We start from the raw sequence: 18,560 nt of genomic DNA on the forward strand, positions 1-18,560 counted from the left end.
TAGTAATGGTACGTGTAGTATAGAGGTACGTATATTAACGACTAATGGGCTGATATGAGGTACATGTAACATAATGAGCTGATATGAGTACATGTAACATAATGGGGCTAATATGAAGGTACATGTAACATAATGGGGCTAATATGGAGGTACATGTAACATAATGGGGCTGATATGGAGGTACATGTAACATAATGGGGCTAATATGGGGGTACATGTAACATAATGGAGGTGATATGGAGGTACATGTAACATAATGGGGCTGACATGGAGGTACATGTAACATAATGGGGCTAATATGGAGGTACATGTAACATAATGAGGCTGAAATGGAAGTATGTGTAATATAATGGGGCTGACATGGAGTACATATAGCATAATGGGGCTGACAGAGGTAAATATAACATAATAGGACTTCATGAAGGTATATATAATGGGGCTGTTATGGAGGTACATGTAACATAATGGGGCTGACATGGAGATGAGGCTTGTATCAGATAAGTGAGCAGAAGAATTAACAACAAACAACTGAAAAGTTATTTGTGTGAAAAAGAAATAAAAAAAAGAGATATCTTAATGTGAAAGTCATCCTTCGAGAAATTATTTGACATCATTGAATTTGTTGACATTCTACTAGATAAAGATGTTAACATATTTTGTACTTGAAAAAGCAGCTCATTTTTTAATGAAACATGTTTCTACTGTGAATTTATGTCATGAAATGAGAGTGTTTTCTGTGTAAGACAGTTGTAATCTTTGTTTTATCGTGAAAGACTGATTAAATCATGGATTATAAAGAACACTCATCTAGTAAATATTTTTGTATTCTTACATAACGTGAGTACATGCAGATGTATTTAGTTATGCGGCTAAAACTGTTATTATTGTTAAGTTACATTTTTTTTCATTTGAAAACAGATGTTTGTTTTGAGTTTAATTGAGTTTAATACTAATATGAAAGCTTTGTTTTTGCTACTTATGAACAATCAGATTTTTTCTTGTCTTAGAATGTATTTTATTTATAACTTTGATATGCAGTTAGGTAAGCAGTATTTTTTAATGGTCTTGCCAATGAAATGGAAAGTAAACAGTATTTACTCTACAGTACTAGTAGCCCCAGTGAAGTTTCATTGGCAAAATGTTGTCTGAAATAAAAGTTTTTTATTATTCTCTGGAGACTAAATATAACTCTATTTCTAACTTGGCGGACACAGCAGATAGCCCAGTGTGGCTTTGCTATAAGAAAACACACCTATTTCTAACTTGGCGGACACAGCAGATAGCTATAAGAAAACACACCTATTTCTAACTTGGCGGACACAGCAGATAGCCCAGTGTGGCTTTGCTATAAGAAAACACACCTATTTCTAACTTGGCGGACACAGAAGATAGCTATAAGAAAACACACCTATTTCTAACTTGGCGGACACAGCAGATAGCCCAGTGTGGCTTTGCTATAAGAAAACACACCTATTTCTAACTTTATTCTTAAAATGTCTGAGTCCCTGCAGTATAAACTATAAATTCTGAAAAATATGTTCTTTATGCTGAAACTTACATAGACTGAATTATGTTGCAATGCCAAAATTTATGTAAAATATGTGTTTTATTTCTATGACATCAGAGGGTTCAAAGTTAGTTTATGTAAAATATGTGTTACATTTCTTAACAGTAGTTAATATATAATATCTGAAGGTTGAAATTTGAGTCCCATTTCTCATCCATGACCTGTAAAGATTCTCAGTAAAATTTAAAATATCCATACATGTTGTTGTGATGTAAAAAATGTATCAGATTGTAGTTACTACTTGAAGTATGGTAGTCACCATCAGTCACGTTAAAATGTATCAGATTGTAGTTACTACATGGAGTATGGTAGTCAACACCAGTCACGTTAAAATGTATCAGATTTTAGTTACTACGTGGAGTATGGTAGTCAACACCAGTCACGTTAAAATGTATCAGATTTTAGTTACTACGTGGAGTATAGTAGTCACCACCAGTCACGTTAAAATGTATCAGATTGTAGTTACTACGTGGAGTATTGTAGTCACCACCAGTCACGTTAAAATGTATCAGATTGTAGTTACTACGTTAAGTATGGTAGTCACCACCAGTCACGATAAAATGGGATGTTGAAACAGTTTATTATTTTGGAGCTTTAAAAATAATATTCAGAATTTGTATTATTTTCACGTTTACCTTTAGTTGTTAGAATTTACGTTTAACTTCCAGGTGATATATTCTCGATTCATTTCCCCCAATCCTGAATCTTTTATGTTCTAGTTGATTAGCAACCAGTTCATATTTATAATAAGTAAGATACACCTTGAATTTATTTTTTATTTCACTACAAATAGATCTTCAGAGTTACAGCCTAAGGAATTGATGTTCCACTTAGATGATAAAAAACCACTTAAGACTGGTGAAAACACGAGTTACGATTATAAAACATCTCTAAAGGCCACAACAGCAAGCAGCAAAGGTCCTGTAAGACCAACACAGAAAAAAACATGTACGTATGGCATAGATGAAGACTGTGCCATCAACGAGCACTGTGTCGTTTATAACAACAGAGCTCGTCAAGGCTTCTGTGAATGTGACGATGGATACACAAGGTCTGAGTCCACGGGGGAGTGTCAGCTTTTAACAACAAAAAGTGGGCTTAATGTAACAGCCACACCCTCTCTGCTACCAACCAACGTCACAAATGTACAGGTAATCATATTTATTTATCAAAACCAAGCGACCTTTTGGGAATGAAACGGGGGAGGGGGGGAATTAGGCGTTAAACATTCACCAAATGTCTCTAGCAGCATCTCGGAGTTTGGTTCTTAATTATTAAAGATAATTATTGCATTATTAATTACTTAGCTATTTCTTGGGCACTCGATTAAAAGTATGTTATGGTAAACATTTCAAGAAATACTAAAACAAACAATGAAGATAGTATATATAAATCTTCTGTCTATCAAATCTCATGAGAGCCTTTACTCTTTATGTATGTTATCAAATGTTATATTAATAGGTTTGTTGTACAATACTATTAAAGAAAAAATTATGAAATTAAAAACTTTCACGTTATTGTTTTCTAGAATTCTTCTCAGCCCGCTACAACCCCAAGCTCTGAATATGAAAATAAAGTAACAGGGAATAAGAAGTCTAGCTCAACGTCTGCCCCTATAGAACGTCATCTGGTAGTGTCTGCCGGTGGTAACAAAGTGATTCAACTACCTGACAATGAAGTGACATTGTCAGCATACGCTTTGCCGCAGGAAAACACAGGTTTTTTTATTAGTTTCTGATGGAAATCAAATTATGTTTTACTTCTTAGTGTAACACAGTTAATATTAAATGAAATACGCTTCAGTACTTTTTCAGTTACACGACTTTTTATATTGTGTAAAAGAATATTCCACAATGATTAGTGTAACATCTTTTACTTTTTTTCTGAAAAAAATTACTGATGGTTCTTTAAAAAAACTGTACTTGTGCGTGATGATAAATATTCCCGAAAACCAACGTTAAAACAAATTAAAACTGTTTCTTTTCTACAGAAAATATAAATTGAATATTTTTGTGAATCTCTTATATTTATAGTGAAATATTTTTGATTACTTTAACATTGTATTAAAGTATAACCTACAGTGATCATGGTTTGGCTGCAGCTTACGTTGGTTGGTATATTAAATACAGGGGTGAAATATTCGTATCTTTGGACACTGTTATCCCAACCAGGAGGAGATGAAGAAGCTGGCATCATGCAGGGTCAAACAAGCCCAACGCTTAAACTGTCAAAAGTAAGTTGTTTAGCCACCAAGATGCTGAGAAATATTTCAAATTTTTAATAGTTTCTGTACAAGTTAAGCTTTTGTTTGCATAAAAAGAAATAAAAAACGAAGTTCAATAATTACATTGTTTGTTAATTATAGATAAAGTGATATTCTATTTATTGGTTATTGATTATTGGTTCTGTTACCTTTGCCATTTCTAGTAAAATTATGAATTTGTTTTTGCACAGTTTAAGATTTTTCTAGTTTTAAACAAAGTTGATGTTAAAAGGAATATAAAAAGAATGTTTCAAACCTTTTATGTTTCCTCTGATTTAGCTTCGGTCTGGTGTTTATATGTTTGAAATTAGTGTTACTGGGAATGGATCTTCGGGAAAAGACACAGTCAATGTTACTGTCTTACCACGTAAGTGTGAGATTCATTGTATTTTCATCTTTCTGATATTGCCAAAATTTAAATAAGTTATGTGGACATCTAGATAATGATGACTGAAATTTTAAGTCTAGAAAATTCAAACCTAATCTACTGATATGTACACTGTATGTATTGCAATCAAATATAATAATGGATAAATCGATGTAAAAAGAGATGTAAAGTATCAAGACGGCTTTTAATTAATTGGATACTCTTGTCTTATTAAACAGCTAAACGGACCAATAAACCTCCTGTGGCTGTCATCCAGCCTTCTAATGTCACTGTCAAACTTCCAAATAAAGACACCGTGTTGGATGGATCTTGTGAGTTCTTTAATGATAGTAGAAGTGTCATAGATTGGCATCTGATCAATAACATCGGTGTTGATAGAGATAATTTATCATTAATTATTCTTTGAAACGTGTATATAAAAAAATTTGTTATTTTGTGTGATAATTATATAGAAGGTATACAATTTTGTTTGTAAATGTATTTAAGAGAAATGAAATTCACTGCAATATACAACGATTATATAAAGTTAAATTAAACTCAAACAGAAAGTAATAAAAAAAATATGGCACAACCGGTTTCATCTTGCATATCTGTTAAACTACTAGAAAAAGAGTCATAAATAAACAATCAGGTTTTTTTCCACACAGTTGTGGCTGTAATGCTAAGTATATACAAATGTTGGTACTTCGGACTTTAAGGAAATTGAAAATTTTCTTGCATTGTTGAGTGTTCATTATATTTGTACACAGGTGGAGATATGACATTAAACTAGTGAGGACCAGATTTGTTGTTTTGTGTGTGTAAGAGATTGTATCAGGTTTATCATTCTGTGTGTGTGTGTGTGTGTGTGTGTGAGGAATCATATTGAGTATGTGGAAAATAGCATGTTTTTGGTTGGTGCAAGTTTTGAAAACTTTTTATTATTCAGAGTTGGTTATAAATGAAGTGTTTGATCAGGTTAACATTTAAAAACAAATATTTCTATTGAATATTGTACAAATAAAAGCTAGCATATATTTTTATGTTTAATTATGTCATCTTGTGCTCGTGCACTCTTTTTACTGGTATGTGTTTTTTGAACGGTAAATATATGTATGTCCTGAAATAGTAAAGTTTAAGCCAAACATTTGGTGTATACTAACTACATCCCAGTTCTCCTTGTGATGACAGTTTGTAATAAAACAATGTATAACTGAAGTATTTTCGTTTTGGTTCTTAAATGAGAGCAAGATTCTCTAATCCAATCTCCCACCCAAAATTCCTTCTGAGAAGTCATCGTCGTACTTAAGATGAAACTTTGTTTTTTTTAGACAGCACTGATGACGACAAGATCATTGACTACCATTGGGAAGTTATCAGTCTTCCTATTGGCTACAAGATTCAGCTAAACAACAGCAGTACAGTTCAGTTAAGGAATCTAATCCCGGGCTTTTACAGGTTCAAGTAAGTTTTTTTTTATAAGCCGTAGAAAGAGAAAAGTTGATAGAGAGGTAGCTAGGTATTCATCAAGATATTAGTATTTGCCACTAGAATCTGTACTTTTCTTATATATAGCCAACACGAGATCAGAGAAAACAATTTCGTGTAGTGTACTACATGTTGGAGGTTCTGTACTTAGAAGTTAACTTATTTTAAATCATCCGGAAACTGCTCTTATTTATTTTTTGCAGTAGTTTTGTGTTAGCTAAATAATAAGATGTTGTATGACATCACACGTAATCATTTCACTGTATTGACTGCATTTTCATATGATAATTAAGTTTGGGATTCAGTGCGCTTTTTAGTTTGTATCACTTTTAAGTTCTAACATATCAGTGTTGTTTTTTTTTTGAGCAGTTGTTAATTTGTTTTTACCTTCTATTAGGCTATATAATTTTAGTAACAAGCCTAATACAACTTTGAAGTCTATTAGTTAAAAAGTAGAAAATTTGTAGTGATAAGATTGGATACCTAAGTTGTCATTATGCCAATAACCATAAGGTAGCTAGTTTTAATTTTTTTCTGGATGGTTATGATAGAAATTTCAACAGGAGTTAATTTAAATATGTAAAATTATGAGTATTTTTTAACAATAAAGTTGCTGTCATAATATATGGGAGATTCTTAGAACCAAGTTTAAGTTAATAATACTAATAACATTAAGTCACATCCAATAAACATAAAGTGATTGTCCCCATTAACCCTCTCTGCATGGGCATCCATTACTGTATGCGTATCAAGGTTTTTAGTGACTTACATTCAAAATTTAATTGCACTATTTTTTGCTTATATTATACAAATTAGTATAGTATAAAATCATAACTAATAGTCCAAATTTAGATATTTATAAATTTTAAGTTTTTAATTTTATAAGGTATAATTTTAAAAAATCCTGAATTTCCATTAGTGTGAGAAATATGACATTTTTTTCTTTAAGCATCCCTTCCACTCAAATTTATTCACCACCCCTACAATAAGTACGAAATTTAACGTAAATTATCCACTATAAAATTATCATCTCCCAGACAAACCTTATTTTTATAGCCTTTAATCTTGTTTGGTTACAGAACCATCAAATAGCAAATCAGACCCTTCTTGCCACACCCACCTGTCACATTCTCTCTTTCAGAATTTGTTAATAGTTTTCTGTTGCATTTAATAATAAATTATTTATAACCAATCGAAAGCGAAGGTTTTCATCTATCAAATGATGTATTATATTATTTTATAATCGGAGAATTTTCAATTTCTCTTAGTACAAGCTTTGTTCCTATGGGAAACATATTGACTAGCTTGGATAAATATATAATAGCTCTTGTCTCGTAGTCAGAAAGCCAGAAAAATTATTTTGGTTATGGGATACTGTCTGCTTTTTGCATGTTATTATTCTATGTTCTTTGATTCATTATTTAATTTAAAATTATTTAGTGCATTACTACCATTAATATAAAACAAAGTAGTGTTAAGTGACATCAACAGTCGACAGCAAAAAGAAGGCCCAAGTAAGTACTTTATTTCTTATTTTTCATCTGTATTCTTTACTTATTATTATAAAAGTAACTAAAATGTAAAAATAGGAATCTCTTTAGGGTAGTTAAAGTTAGATTAAGTAAAATGAATAATAATAATAGTGTAATAAAAAGATTCTGATACGGTACTTACCTCCACTCACAAGATTACCTATTCTGCTGCCCTCTATATGCAAACTTTTTCTTTATGCATGCCACAAGTCTTCCATTCCCCCTATTGGAATTTCAGGATTCCAACATGTCTCATGCATCACCTACTCACCAATAGGAGCATGACATGCTCTTGTGACTCCCTCTACACTCCTCTACCGAACTACAACTTCTCGTTTGGCAGTGCTTGTGTTCAGACATGCTGTTTTGTTTGTTTAATGCTTCACGTTTGACTTTGTTTCCTCACAAAGTTGTTGTTTCTTTAATTAATTTGCTTTCATTCAGCCTGTTTCTTTTATTAGTATTTATCAGTTAATTCTAGTTACCTTATTTTCTGCACTTGAATTTGGTGAACCTTTCTGTGCAATGAACTCCAAAGTTAACGTTAACATTTCGGGGGTTACACCAGTGACCAGCGTTTTTTCTTAACCCGATGGTAAATTCTTCTGCTTTTATAGGCCAGGATATTGAATGTTACATAGAACAACCTTTGTACCCGGACATCGCCCAGGCTGATCCTGTGCAGGCTGGCAAGGACTTCGATCGTCTTTTTCCACCTCCAGATGCTGTTCCTTCCCATTCCCAACCCAATGAGTCTTCTAGCCCTAATATGGTCTTTATGGCTTTTTTGTCTCAGGTTTGGACGTCTTATCCATTTCATCTAATTCTTATGCACCTCATCCTTCCTTACTCCATGAACAATCTTCCCAATCCTTTTTGGTTTTTACTCCTTCACCAGATATTCGGGTTCATGCTGATCACTTTGCCTCACAGTTAAGTGAGGGGATTAGCATGCTGCACCCCCCACAGGCTACAGGTCAGTTTGCACTTTCCTACCATCATGCTGACTATCCATTTTTAGACCAGTAGCTGTTAGGTTCCTTATTGCCTATTTGGGGAGTGGCTCTCGCATCATCTGTCAGTCTTACCCATGCCCAATATTCTTGCTTGCATCTTACCCTTACATATCTATCTGAGTTTCTCCACAGAAATCCTGAAGGGTTTTCTGGTGATACCCATGCCCTTCTCTCCTCCACTTTAGCTTGCATGTTGTCTTTGGCTCTGGCATTCCAAACATTGTTTCTTTGTTGCTGGGACCTTATAGGTTGTGATGCTGTATTGGCTTTGGTCCGTTTACCCTCAACATATATTAGGGATTTCCATACGGCCCCATTCCTGAGGCATTACATTTTTGTTATGGTCCCAGAAACTCTAGAGCCTTGGGTGACATCGGTCTAACAACAATCCACTCTTATGAATACCATAGTCCGTTTGTCTCAGTCAGAGCCTCGTATGGCTGCAATTACCATTTTCCGTCCTTCCCCTTCCCAGCCCTTACCTGTCCCTCCCACTTCTTCTTGTCGCTTTCCTCCATGATATACCCATATCACCTCAGTCTTATCCTTATCTTTAGTTTGTCCATCTCAGGGTAGTTTATCAATTTCAGGCCCTCCTCTTTGAAGTTGCTTTGGCACCTTATGAATTTTGGGTAGGCTGGTTGATCAAACTAGAGAAGTCCTTCCTCAGACCTACTCAATATCTTGTCCATTTGGGGGTCTTTTTCAACACTCGTATCAATTGAGCCCAGCCTTCTCCTTTATGACTTCATTCAATGGAACTGTTGGTTCGCCACCCCCCTCTTGGCTCAGTCACTTACTGCGCCAAGGGGTTCTTCTGCTTTTGGGGATGTGGTCATCAATGACATCACTGGTCCCCCTCTATCATGCTTGTATGAGATCACTTCAGTAGGCACTTCACAATTGATGGAACCTTGCTTGGGATCCTCTTTCCACCACCATTACCCTTTGTCTCTGCGAGACGATATGCTTTACTGGTTGGACAAAGCCCATACATTGGCTGGCATGCTGCTTCCTCTCCTATGTTTGGATATACATCTTTTCATGGATGCATCCCTTCAGGAATAGGGGTATGGGTCAATCACCAGGAGGCTTTGGGCCATTGGTGTGTGTGGATGAAAGCACTTTGCATATCAATGTTCTCTACTTCTAGTCATATTCCTTATTCTCACCTGACATTGTCTGGTGATGGTTCATTCAGACAATTCTGCAGTGGTGGCACATATCAATCACCAAGGGGCACCCGGTCCAGAGATCTCAGTTATCAGACACTGCGTGTCATATGCCAGGTTCTTTCAATTTGATCACAGTTCATCTTTCATGCCCCAACCAGATATATCCCACAGAGTGTCATTAAATCCTATCATTTTCAAGTGATCTTTAGCATTGGTGGGTTGGCCTCAACAACAAATTACCTCTCTTTTGGTCGCCTGTACCTCATCCCCAGGCTATGGCACTCGATGCTTTCAGCTAGGATTGGTTACACAAGTATCTTTGTGTGTACCCATCCATCCGATTTCTCTCATCCACTCCACTCCTTGTTGGGTCCTCCTAATTGCTCTTTATTGGCTAGCTCAGCCTTGGTTTCCATGGTTACAGCAACTGCTCCTCTACCCCCTTGTCCCTCTTCCACTTTATCCCTACCTTCTTTGTCAACTTTGGTTACATGTCCTACATCCCACTCTTCACATCCTGCTTTTTCATGCCCGGCTTTTGTCTGGTCCTTGGTGAGAAGATCCGGTTTCACACGTTGAGTTGCTTCCTTGTTAGCAGGCTCCATCCGTTCATCTTCCATAGAGGTGTATCAATGCAAGTGGAAAGTATTCCATCATTTATCTACAACTAGGGGGTTTCCTGCTGACCAGCCTACTGTGGTAGAATTTCTCCCCTAGCTCTTTGACCATGGGTCTTCAATCTCCTCGCTTTCGAGATATCAGGTGGCCTTATCCCATTCCTTTTGTTTTTCCCAATACCATAGAGTTTTTACTTCCCATGCCCTTACCATGCTCATGTGTTCCTTCCGGACATGTCAACCTCCCAGGTGACCTTCCCTTTCAGATTGGGATATCAATGTGGTCCTCCATTCCCTTTCTTTACCTCTGTTTGAACCACTTTCTTCATATTCCATGTTTCATCTTTCCCTTAAAACATATTTCCTTCTCTTAGCCTGTGGATGTCAATGGTCTGATTTGTTTTGTCATTGATGTTTCACACAGTTTATCATCCTACCTCTCTGCTCCATTATCCAGATTGTTCCTTTCTGCCAAACATCTTGGCAGCTCGTGAGGTTGGTTCCTCCTTTTCTCCCATTTCCCTTTCTTTTATTTCCCATCTTTACCCTCGCCTGGATCTGGATAGGCTTCTGTGACTGGTCAGGGCTCTTTGTTGTTATATTGCCCTTATTGCTTCCTTCCAGGGTACACGTTCTCAACTCTTTATCTCCTGGCAAATCTCCTCCCTTTGTGATCTTTCACCATCTACCCTTACCAATTGGGTCCATCTTTTGGTTCAATTGGCCTATTCCTCCCAACCTTCTTTCTCCTGGAATTTGTTCCAGGTCTCCTCCAATCAGATCTGACACCTCATCGTTCAATAGAGGAGATTCTGCAGTCCAGCATGTGGACCACACTCAGTAAGTTCATCTCCCACTATCTCCATGGTTTTCTCATCGTCTGGGTTTTATCTACCATCTATTCCATTCTTCAGACTTCAGTGCAGTTCTACCTGGTAAGTTTTTATTTCTACTTTCCTTTCTTTTGAGGGCCTTTCTCTATTTCTTTATCTCATGGATCCCACTCTGTGGTGAGTGGTATCTGACCAGGTATTCTTTAGCTCAAAGTCCACACTGTTCAACCATGTTGACTTGCACTTCCTCCCTGGCTTCACACACTCACCGTTTAGGTGGGGTGTTCCATAAGATCACTTGTAGGTGCATGACCTTGTGATATTTTGCTTTATAATCATGTCTGTCTCGGACTGTACCACCCATGAACTGCATGGGTAAAGCAGAAGGGGATTGCTGCCCATCCCTGCCATTCCTGGAGTGAATAACTCAGTATGGTCTGCTTTTGAAAATAAGGTTTTGTGGTCACCCATTACACTGTCTCAGGTGACGATGTTCCTTTGGAGTCTCCATCACGTTGTCATCCTCTTTTCTTCAAGTGAAGTATGGGGAGTCCTTACCATTTTTCAGTTCTAACCTGCTGGGGTGGTTTACCATGGAGGCACCCTGCTGAATGAATTCCACACAATAACCATTCAGTTACAGAGTAGGGAGGTGGTGTACTGCAGGTATAGATGACATGATATCCTCCTATTTGCAATAACCAATGAAACGTTAGAATGCAGTTCAACCCTTCCACTGGGAGCCCTCATCTTACCCACATATGGATGTCAGTACCCCAAAGGTTTTGTATTTAGAGTGAACCGATCAACATAAGTCCTCACACAGGTTTTGGGTTGTCTATCTTCCTCCCTCCATTTCTTCCATCTGTGCTGCGGGTCACAGAGTGGTATGTAGGATTGTTCTGGTTCTTTTCTTGGCTATCCTACATCCTCTCTTCTTACAGGGACGTTATTACCATTTGGATGGTCCTGGTCTGTTTCACGGTTGGGGGAGTTGATTGCATGCGATAGACATCCTTTTGATACCGGATGTCAAGTTCTCAGATTGATAGCTCAGAGCTAATCCTTGTGATTCTCAATCCCTCGGTTCTTGGGTTTGAGATGAAGACGGTATGATCCTCATCCTACCTTCACACGGATGTCAGTACCTCACGGGCAAGTTTTGGATGTAGTTGACTTAACGAATATGGTCCTCTGCACCCTAGCTACTCTACACCTAGGAGTGCATCCTTTGTTTACCCACCTTTCTCACTGTGGGATTGAGTTAAAGTATATTTTTATGGTTAGGGTCACTTTCCTGCCACATTCTCTTTCACTTGAATGTGCTCCTCTCATTTTCTGCCCTTATATATTACACTTTCTACAGTTGGGTGAAGTGCATACCTGGCTCAGAAGTAGTGTGGTTTCTCTCTTCTGATCTTTGGATCTGAATTTCTCATTTCCAGGGGTATCCTTCGGATGCTTTTGGGAAGTACCTCTGTCATTCCCTCGCACCAGTCTGTCCTCCTTATCAATTTGGGATTCTAGCTAATCTTGTGTGATGAGATAAGTACAGTATCGGAAGTTATAATTTTCCTATAATGAAAATTTATTTCTGATAGGTACTTACCCCCTCTCACACTTCCCACATTTCTCCAGTGCTGACATCTTCTGCCAAACTTCAAAGTGATAGTTCAGTAGAGAAGTGTAGAGGGAGTCACATGCGTCATGTGAGCATGTAATGCTCCTATTGGGTGAGTAGGTGACGCATGATGATTTGCATGAGACATGTTGGAATCTTGAAATTCCAATAGGGGAGAGTGGAAGGCTTGTGCCATGCGTAAAGAAAAAGTTCACATATGGAGGGCAGCAGTGAACAAGAATAGCTAATCTTGCGAATGGAAACGAGTACCTATTGGAAATACATTTTCGGTACAGGAATATTATAACTTTCATGTGGCACACACGTGAGCAGCTCAGAGTAACTCATGGATAATATAATTCAGCAGTTAGACATGGCTCAAAGGACAATAAAACAATAAAATTTAAGTATAAATAGATATCTACTGTTACAAGTTTAAAGCTGCTTAGGATAAATTAATGTAGTTTCAAGTCATTCTAGAAAGAAAAAATGGTAAATTAGATATATTTCAATTTTTTTTTGGTAGTTATGTGGTCGGTCAAATTGATCAATTTTGTATGGAATTAGGGTAGAGGAAATAACAAAATATACTGTTTTACTGAAAACAAACATTTGAAATGTCTTTACAAGGTTTTAGAGATTATTCGAATGAAATTTGAGATTTTTGAAAGGAAGAAAAGTATTTTTAATCTTAACATGAAAATCACTTTGCACTCGGACTATTCAAAACAAATACTTGATATATTCATGGATAAATCTTTTTTAGTTTATTAAAAATACTTCACTAAAAATCTGATTTTTGGTATGTGGAAGACTTTAATGTCTACTGAAAGTCTGCCAAATTTTTTGAAGATATACATACTATATTAAAAGTTAGTAGTATCAAAACTATGACGACTTTAAATGAATACAAAGTGGTCAGGCAATTTGACTGAGCCGGTGTCGAGAGAGAGTTAAGCATGATGTATTTCTTCCATTTTACCATGAAATTAGTTTGGTATAAGGGTGAAGTTATGAACCTAGTAGCTGGATATAGTTGTTTTAACAATATAATTTGTCTTTAACTGTGATCATATAGACCTTCCTTGACAGTACCCAAAATATCAAAGTGACAAGCTGTTAGGTCAGAACCATGAGGTTCATCCTAGTTACAACAAAATGTCTTTCATTTTGATGATGTATAAGTTAACAAGCTGACTTGGACCATGCAGGGATGCTAGAGTGACATTCATTGTCTTTGCAAGAATATACTCACGAACAGAGCACCAGGTTTCACCCCAGCATATGGATCCCACAGTTCTTTTCCGATCACGAACATGCTTCATCAGTGCCACCGTGTAGTGAAAACTAACAACTTTTTTTTACATTGTATCGATAAAACACGATGCCCCTTTCATCAGATGAATATTAACCTATTATCACAATACTTCGTTAGCCAGAAAATCCCTTTTCTTTCTATCCTCTCTTCATTTCAAATAATTTTATAAATATTAACAAATGTACCTAAGAGAGGAGCATGAATATGGAGGATATTAATATCTTGGTCAGTTATTTTGATAAAGATTATTTTTGACCATAAATTTTGTTGATAAGTTTTGAGCAAGCTTATTTTACTGCATACTCCTCTAGTATGTTACTTTTTATCGTTGTACAGATTTCGGTGAAATCTCTAGTGATTCAGAAAGTTTCTTTTTTATCTTGCGTAGGCTTACAGTGAAAGATTCGGATGGAATTTTGAATTACACGTTTGCCAATGTGACAGTTTTGAAAGGTGAGGAAAAAGTAGAAAAAGCTTGTTACGTATTGGATAACTAGAGCTCATTTAAATCTAATCTAATGTTAAGAACTGAAAAGAAATTTGTAAAGATAAAAAAAAATATAATATGCTAAAGGATAGAGAATTATTCTAAATATTTTCTTTTGCTTGTGTTTTGTAGAGAAAGACTACCCTCCTACTGCCAATGCTGGCTCTGATGCTGTCATGTACCTTCCTCAAGACGATGTAACCCTGAATGGAAATCTCAGCAGTGATGATAAAGGTATCAAAAGTTACCAGTGGGTGAAAAGTCCCGAGACAGATAAATCTGTGGACATGGAGGTTAGAACCATTGTAAATACATTTGGTGATTGAGTATTCAAGCAGATAACTAGACATGTAGGGCAGACTCTTCTGGAGATGTGGAATCACAGTAAAGTAAACAGAAGTTGATACGCAACTAAATAAACAACTTGTAGTGTGTCTTTAACCTGGGTACACTATTAAACAGAAGTTGATACGCAACTAAATAAACAACTTGAAGTGTGTCTTTAACCTCGGTACACTATTAGACAGAAGTTGATACACAACTAAATAAACAACTTGTAGTGTGTCTTTAACCTGGGTACACTATTAGACAGAAGTTGATACACAACTAAATAAACAACTTGTAGTGTGTCTTTAACCTGGGTATACTATTAAACAGAAGTTGATACGCAACTACATAAACAACTTGTAGTGTGTCTTTAACCTGGGTACACTATTAAACAGAAGTTGATACACAACTAAATAAACAACTTGTAGTGTGTCTTTAACCTGGGTACACTATTAAACACTAGGTACACTATTAAGACTTATTTTATTGGTAGTATAATCAGTACAGTATAACACTGTCCGTATTTCTCTTGGACACATCAATAACAAAGATGTATTTCACATTAATTCCTCATTAACAGGCTGTACTTTACATCACTAAACCATTATCAGGCTATATTGTACATGAATACACCAGTAACAGGCTGTATTTTATATAAATACACCAGTAACAGGCTGTATTTTATATAAATACACCAGTATCAGGTTATATTGTACATGAATACACCAGTAACAGGCTGTATTGTACATGAATACACCAGTAACAGGCTTTATTTTTTATAGATACACCAGGAACAGGCTGTATTTTATATAAATACACCAGTATCAGGCTATATTTTATATGAATACACCAGTATCAGGCTATATTTTATATAAATACACCAGTATCAGGCTATATTGTACATGAATACACCAGTAACAGGCTGTATTTTATATAGATACACCAGTAACAGTCTGTATTTTATATAAATACACCAGTATCAGGCTATATTTTATATGAATACACCCGTTTCAGGCTATATTTTATATGAATACACCCGTATCAGGCTATATTTTATATAAATACACTAGTATCAGGCTATATTGTACATGAATACACCAGTAACAGGCTGTATTTTACATGAATTCACCAGTAACATGTACATTTTGGATTATTTAAAGATTATTTAACTAGTAGAACTATCTTTTAGGATTGTATCACTGGTGGAATTATTAGTATTATTTTTTTTTTTATCAATATACCAGTATAAAATGTCATTATCACTGTAAGTAGCCATCAGTTTAATTTGTTATAATAACTACAGGGTACTAATAGCCCATATCTTCATCTCTCACATCTGGAAGTTGGAGTCTACAAATTTATTTTAAAAGTGACTGACACTTCTGATCAGACGTCTGAAGCAGAAGTTCACGTGTTTGTCAAGCCAGAAAGTAACATTCCTCCAAAGGCTGTAGCTGGCGAAGACATAAATGTGTCTTTACCTTTAGATAAACCCGTCACCTTGGATGGTAAGAAAAGCTCAGATGGTATAAAAATCATGAAGTGGAACTGGAAACAGGTCAAGTGAGTAATTATATTATTTTTAAACTACATTTCAGAAACAATGCTAGATAGAAATCAAGTAAAAGGAAACAACGTTCTTTACGTTGATTCTTGCAACATCCTTAGCTAAGTTTGTTTTGTGTTGCAGCTTCAAGTTTAACTCTTTAGTTACATAAACAACCTGCTAGATCCTTGAATAAGTTTGTATTTACTTTATTACTCAATCTTGTTGATAGCTAAGTAGTCTAATATGTGAAGTAATCCAAAATGAACAAAAATATATCTTAAAGTTATGAGAGAAGTAATTAAAATCGGCATTGATGAGTGACTTAACGGAGAAGAAACAAGGTCGTGTAAGTACAGTGATCTTAATACATTTATTTTTGTGACCTATATGAGATATTCTTGTTAAATAGTCAAAGAGCTTGAATTTACTAATATTTAAAATCATCCATGCTGAATCGTACACGTTTGTTTTAATATATTTGGCTGACAGTTCTTGTGCACAGATTTGATAAAATTAGTTGATGACTCCAACTTCTGTATACAGGAAGCCATTTCCATGATGCCACATGCAAGATCGTGTCACCCATTACCACAGACATTGTCCTCATTTTCATAGGGCCATTGATGTCTCTTTATGTAATGGAGATCTAATGTTAGAATTGAATTATTTAAAATATATAGCAATTGGTAGAGGTTATGAACCTGATATTATAGATAGGATCTTTAAAGTAGTGAATAATGTTTTGTGTCGAAAGAAAAACAAAAAATACAGGATCGTGGTTGTAAGTATACTTACAAATCAGAAGATTGTTGTTGTTGTTGTGAATAAAGTGGTCTGGGCGGTGTTATTATTAATTTCTCAGCAATCGTTTTTCTCATGTCGGTTCTGATTGTCACCTGATTATGCAATAATCAGCCCAATTTTGATTGATGGACCGATTATTAGTAAAACACTATTATAAAACCTGATTTTGCACTATCCCATGGGCTGAGTGATTAGTTTACTAAGTCTATGAATCTGAGAGTTGATGTTCTGTTACCACAAAAACATACTCCACATTTTGGGTTGTATGCTATAAGGCAACAGTGAAGTTCCATTATTCATTTAGTAGTACTGTTCAAGATTTGGTGATAGATGCTGTTATCTAGGTGCTTTACCTTTAGTCTGTCAGTTCAAAATTAGGAACATCTTTGTGCAGGTAACCCTAGTGTAGCTTTCCTGAACAAACATTTATTGGTCTCACCCCACCTCATCCATGTTAAACTTCTTTAATTTCTCTACAAAATTTGCGGTGTTTAATATATTATGTTTGGTGCGATGAGTTTGTTGATCAGATATTTTAAAAATACGTCACATTTCATCACAGTGGACCCAAACCTGCAAGTATAGAAAATGGCAATACATCTACTGCCCAGGTGTCTCGCCTTGTACCGGGAGAGTATGTATTCAAACTGACTGTCTGTGATGACAAAGGACAAAATACATCGGATGAAGTCAAGGTTATTGTTACTCAAAGTAAGTTAATGAGATCAGAATGTATTAGTGATTCTGTTCCATCTTATAATGTAATGTTTAGGAACAACTATTGGTCCATCTAGGTTGTCCCATCCTCTAAACTAAACTATTAAATAAATAAACAAAACTCTCAAAGCCAGTTCTTATCATTCATATATTTATCAAGCTTTCTTTTAAACTCACTTAAATTTACTGCCTCTACAACATCTGAAGACAACCCATTCCAAAGGCCAACCACCCTGTTAGAAAAATAAAACTTTCTTTGCTGAAGATGACTCCTACCTTGCCAAAATTTATACTTGTGTACCCTAGTCCTACTATTCTCAGTGTTAAGTATGAAAAAAAAATGTTGTATCAGCACTTATCAATTCCCTTAATAATCTTAAACACCTCATTCAGGTTCCATCAAGAGAAAACACTTTTAGATATCTCAACCTCTCCTCTTTTGACAACCTCTCCATCCCAGACACTATTCTAGTAACCCTCCTTTGAATCCTTTACAACAACTCAATGTCCTTCCTAAGGTAAGGATCCCAAGAATGAATGCAATACTCCAAAAGTGGCCTAACTAGTAACCTATACAATGTAATCACAACCTCTTTAGACTTGTATTCAATATTTCTGTAGATACAACCTAAAATCCTATTTGTCATACCACTAGCAACAGCACACAGCTTGGATGACTTAAGAGACTGATCAACTAGAACTTCAATATCCTTTTATTCCATAACAATGTTAAAGTTCAAATTATACTTATAATTCAAATTATGATAACCCTCATGCATTATCTTGCATTTGTTATAATTAAAACCCATCTGCCATTTATTCGCCGAAGTTGCTAAGTGATCTGGATACTGTAGTAGCATTGAATTAATCTGTAGAGCT

General features: G+C 35.7%; 1 protein-coding gene across 1 annotated transcript in view; it reads left to right on the top strand.

The window, feature by feature from the left end:
- Positions 1–17,675, top strand: part of LOC106474389 (dyslexia-associated protein KIAA0319-like protein) — a gene marked incomplete at its 3' end in the record, with an annotated part of 36,135 nt that extends 18,460 nt beyond the window's left edge. Inside the window, exons 5-14 of the mRNA XM_022402694.1 lie at positions 2,361–2,718; positions 3,096–3,285; positions 3,697–3,800; positions 4,110–4,197; positions 4,437–4,529; positions 5,529–5,661; positions 14,186–14,250; positions 14,417–14,577; positions 15,915–16,174; positions 17,527–17,675. Coding sequence (XP_022258402.1) covers positions 2,361–2,718; positions 3,096–3,285; positions 3,697–3,800; positions 4,110–4,197; positions 4,437–4,529; positions 5,529–5,661; positions 14,186–14,250; positions 14,417–14,577; positions 15,915–16,174; positions 17,527–17,675 — 1,601 coding nt within the window. The remainder of the gene's footprint in view (positions 1–2,360; positions 2,719–3,095; positions 3,286–3,696; positions 3,801–4,109; positions 4,198–4,436; positions 4,530–5,528; positions 5,662–14,185; positions 14,251–14,416; positions 14,578–15,914; positions 16,175–17,526) is intronic.
- Positions 17,676–18,560: the final 885 nt, after the last annotated feature.

This window comes from Limulus polyphemus, unplaced genomic scaffold, assembly GCF_000517525.1.
Source record: "Limulus polyphemus unplaced genomic scaffold, Limulus_polyphemus-2.1.2 Scaffold7154, whole genome shotgun sequence".
Classification (NCBI taxonomy): domain Eukaryota; kingdom Metazoa; phylum Arthropoda; class Merostomata; order Xiphosura; family Limulidae; genus Limulus; species Limulus polyphemus.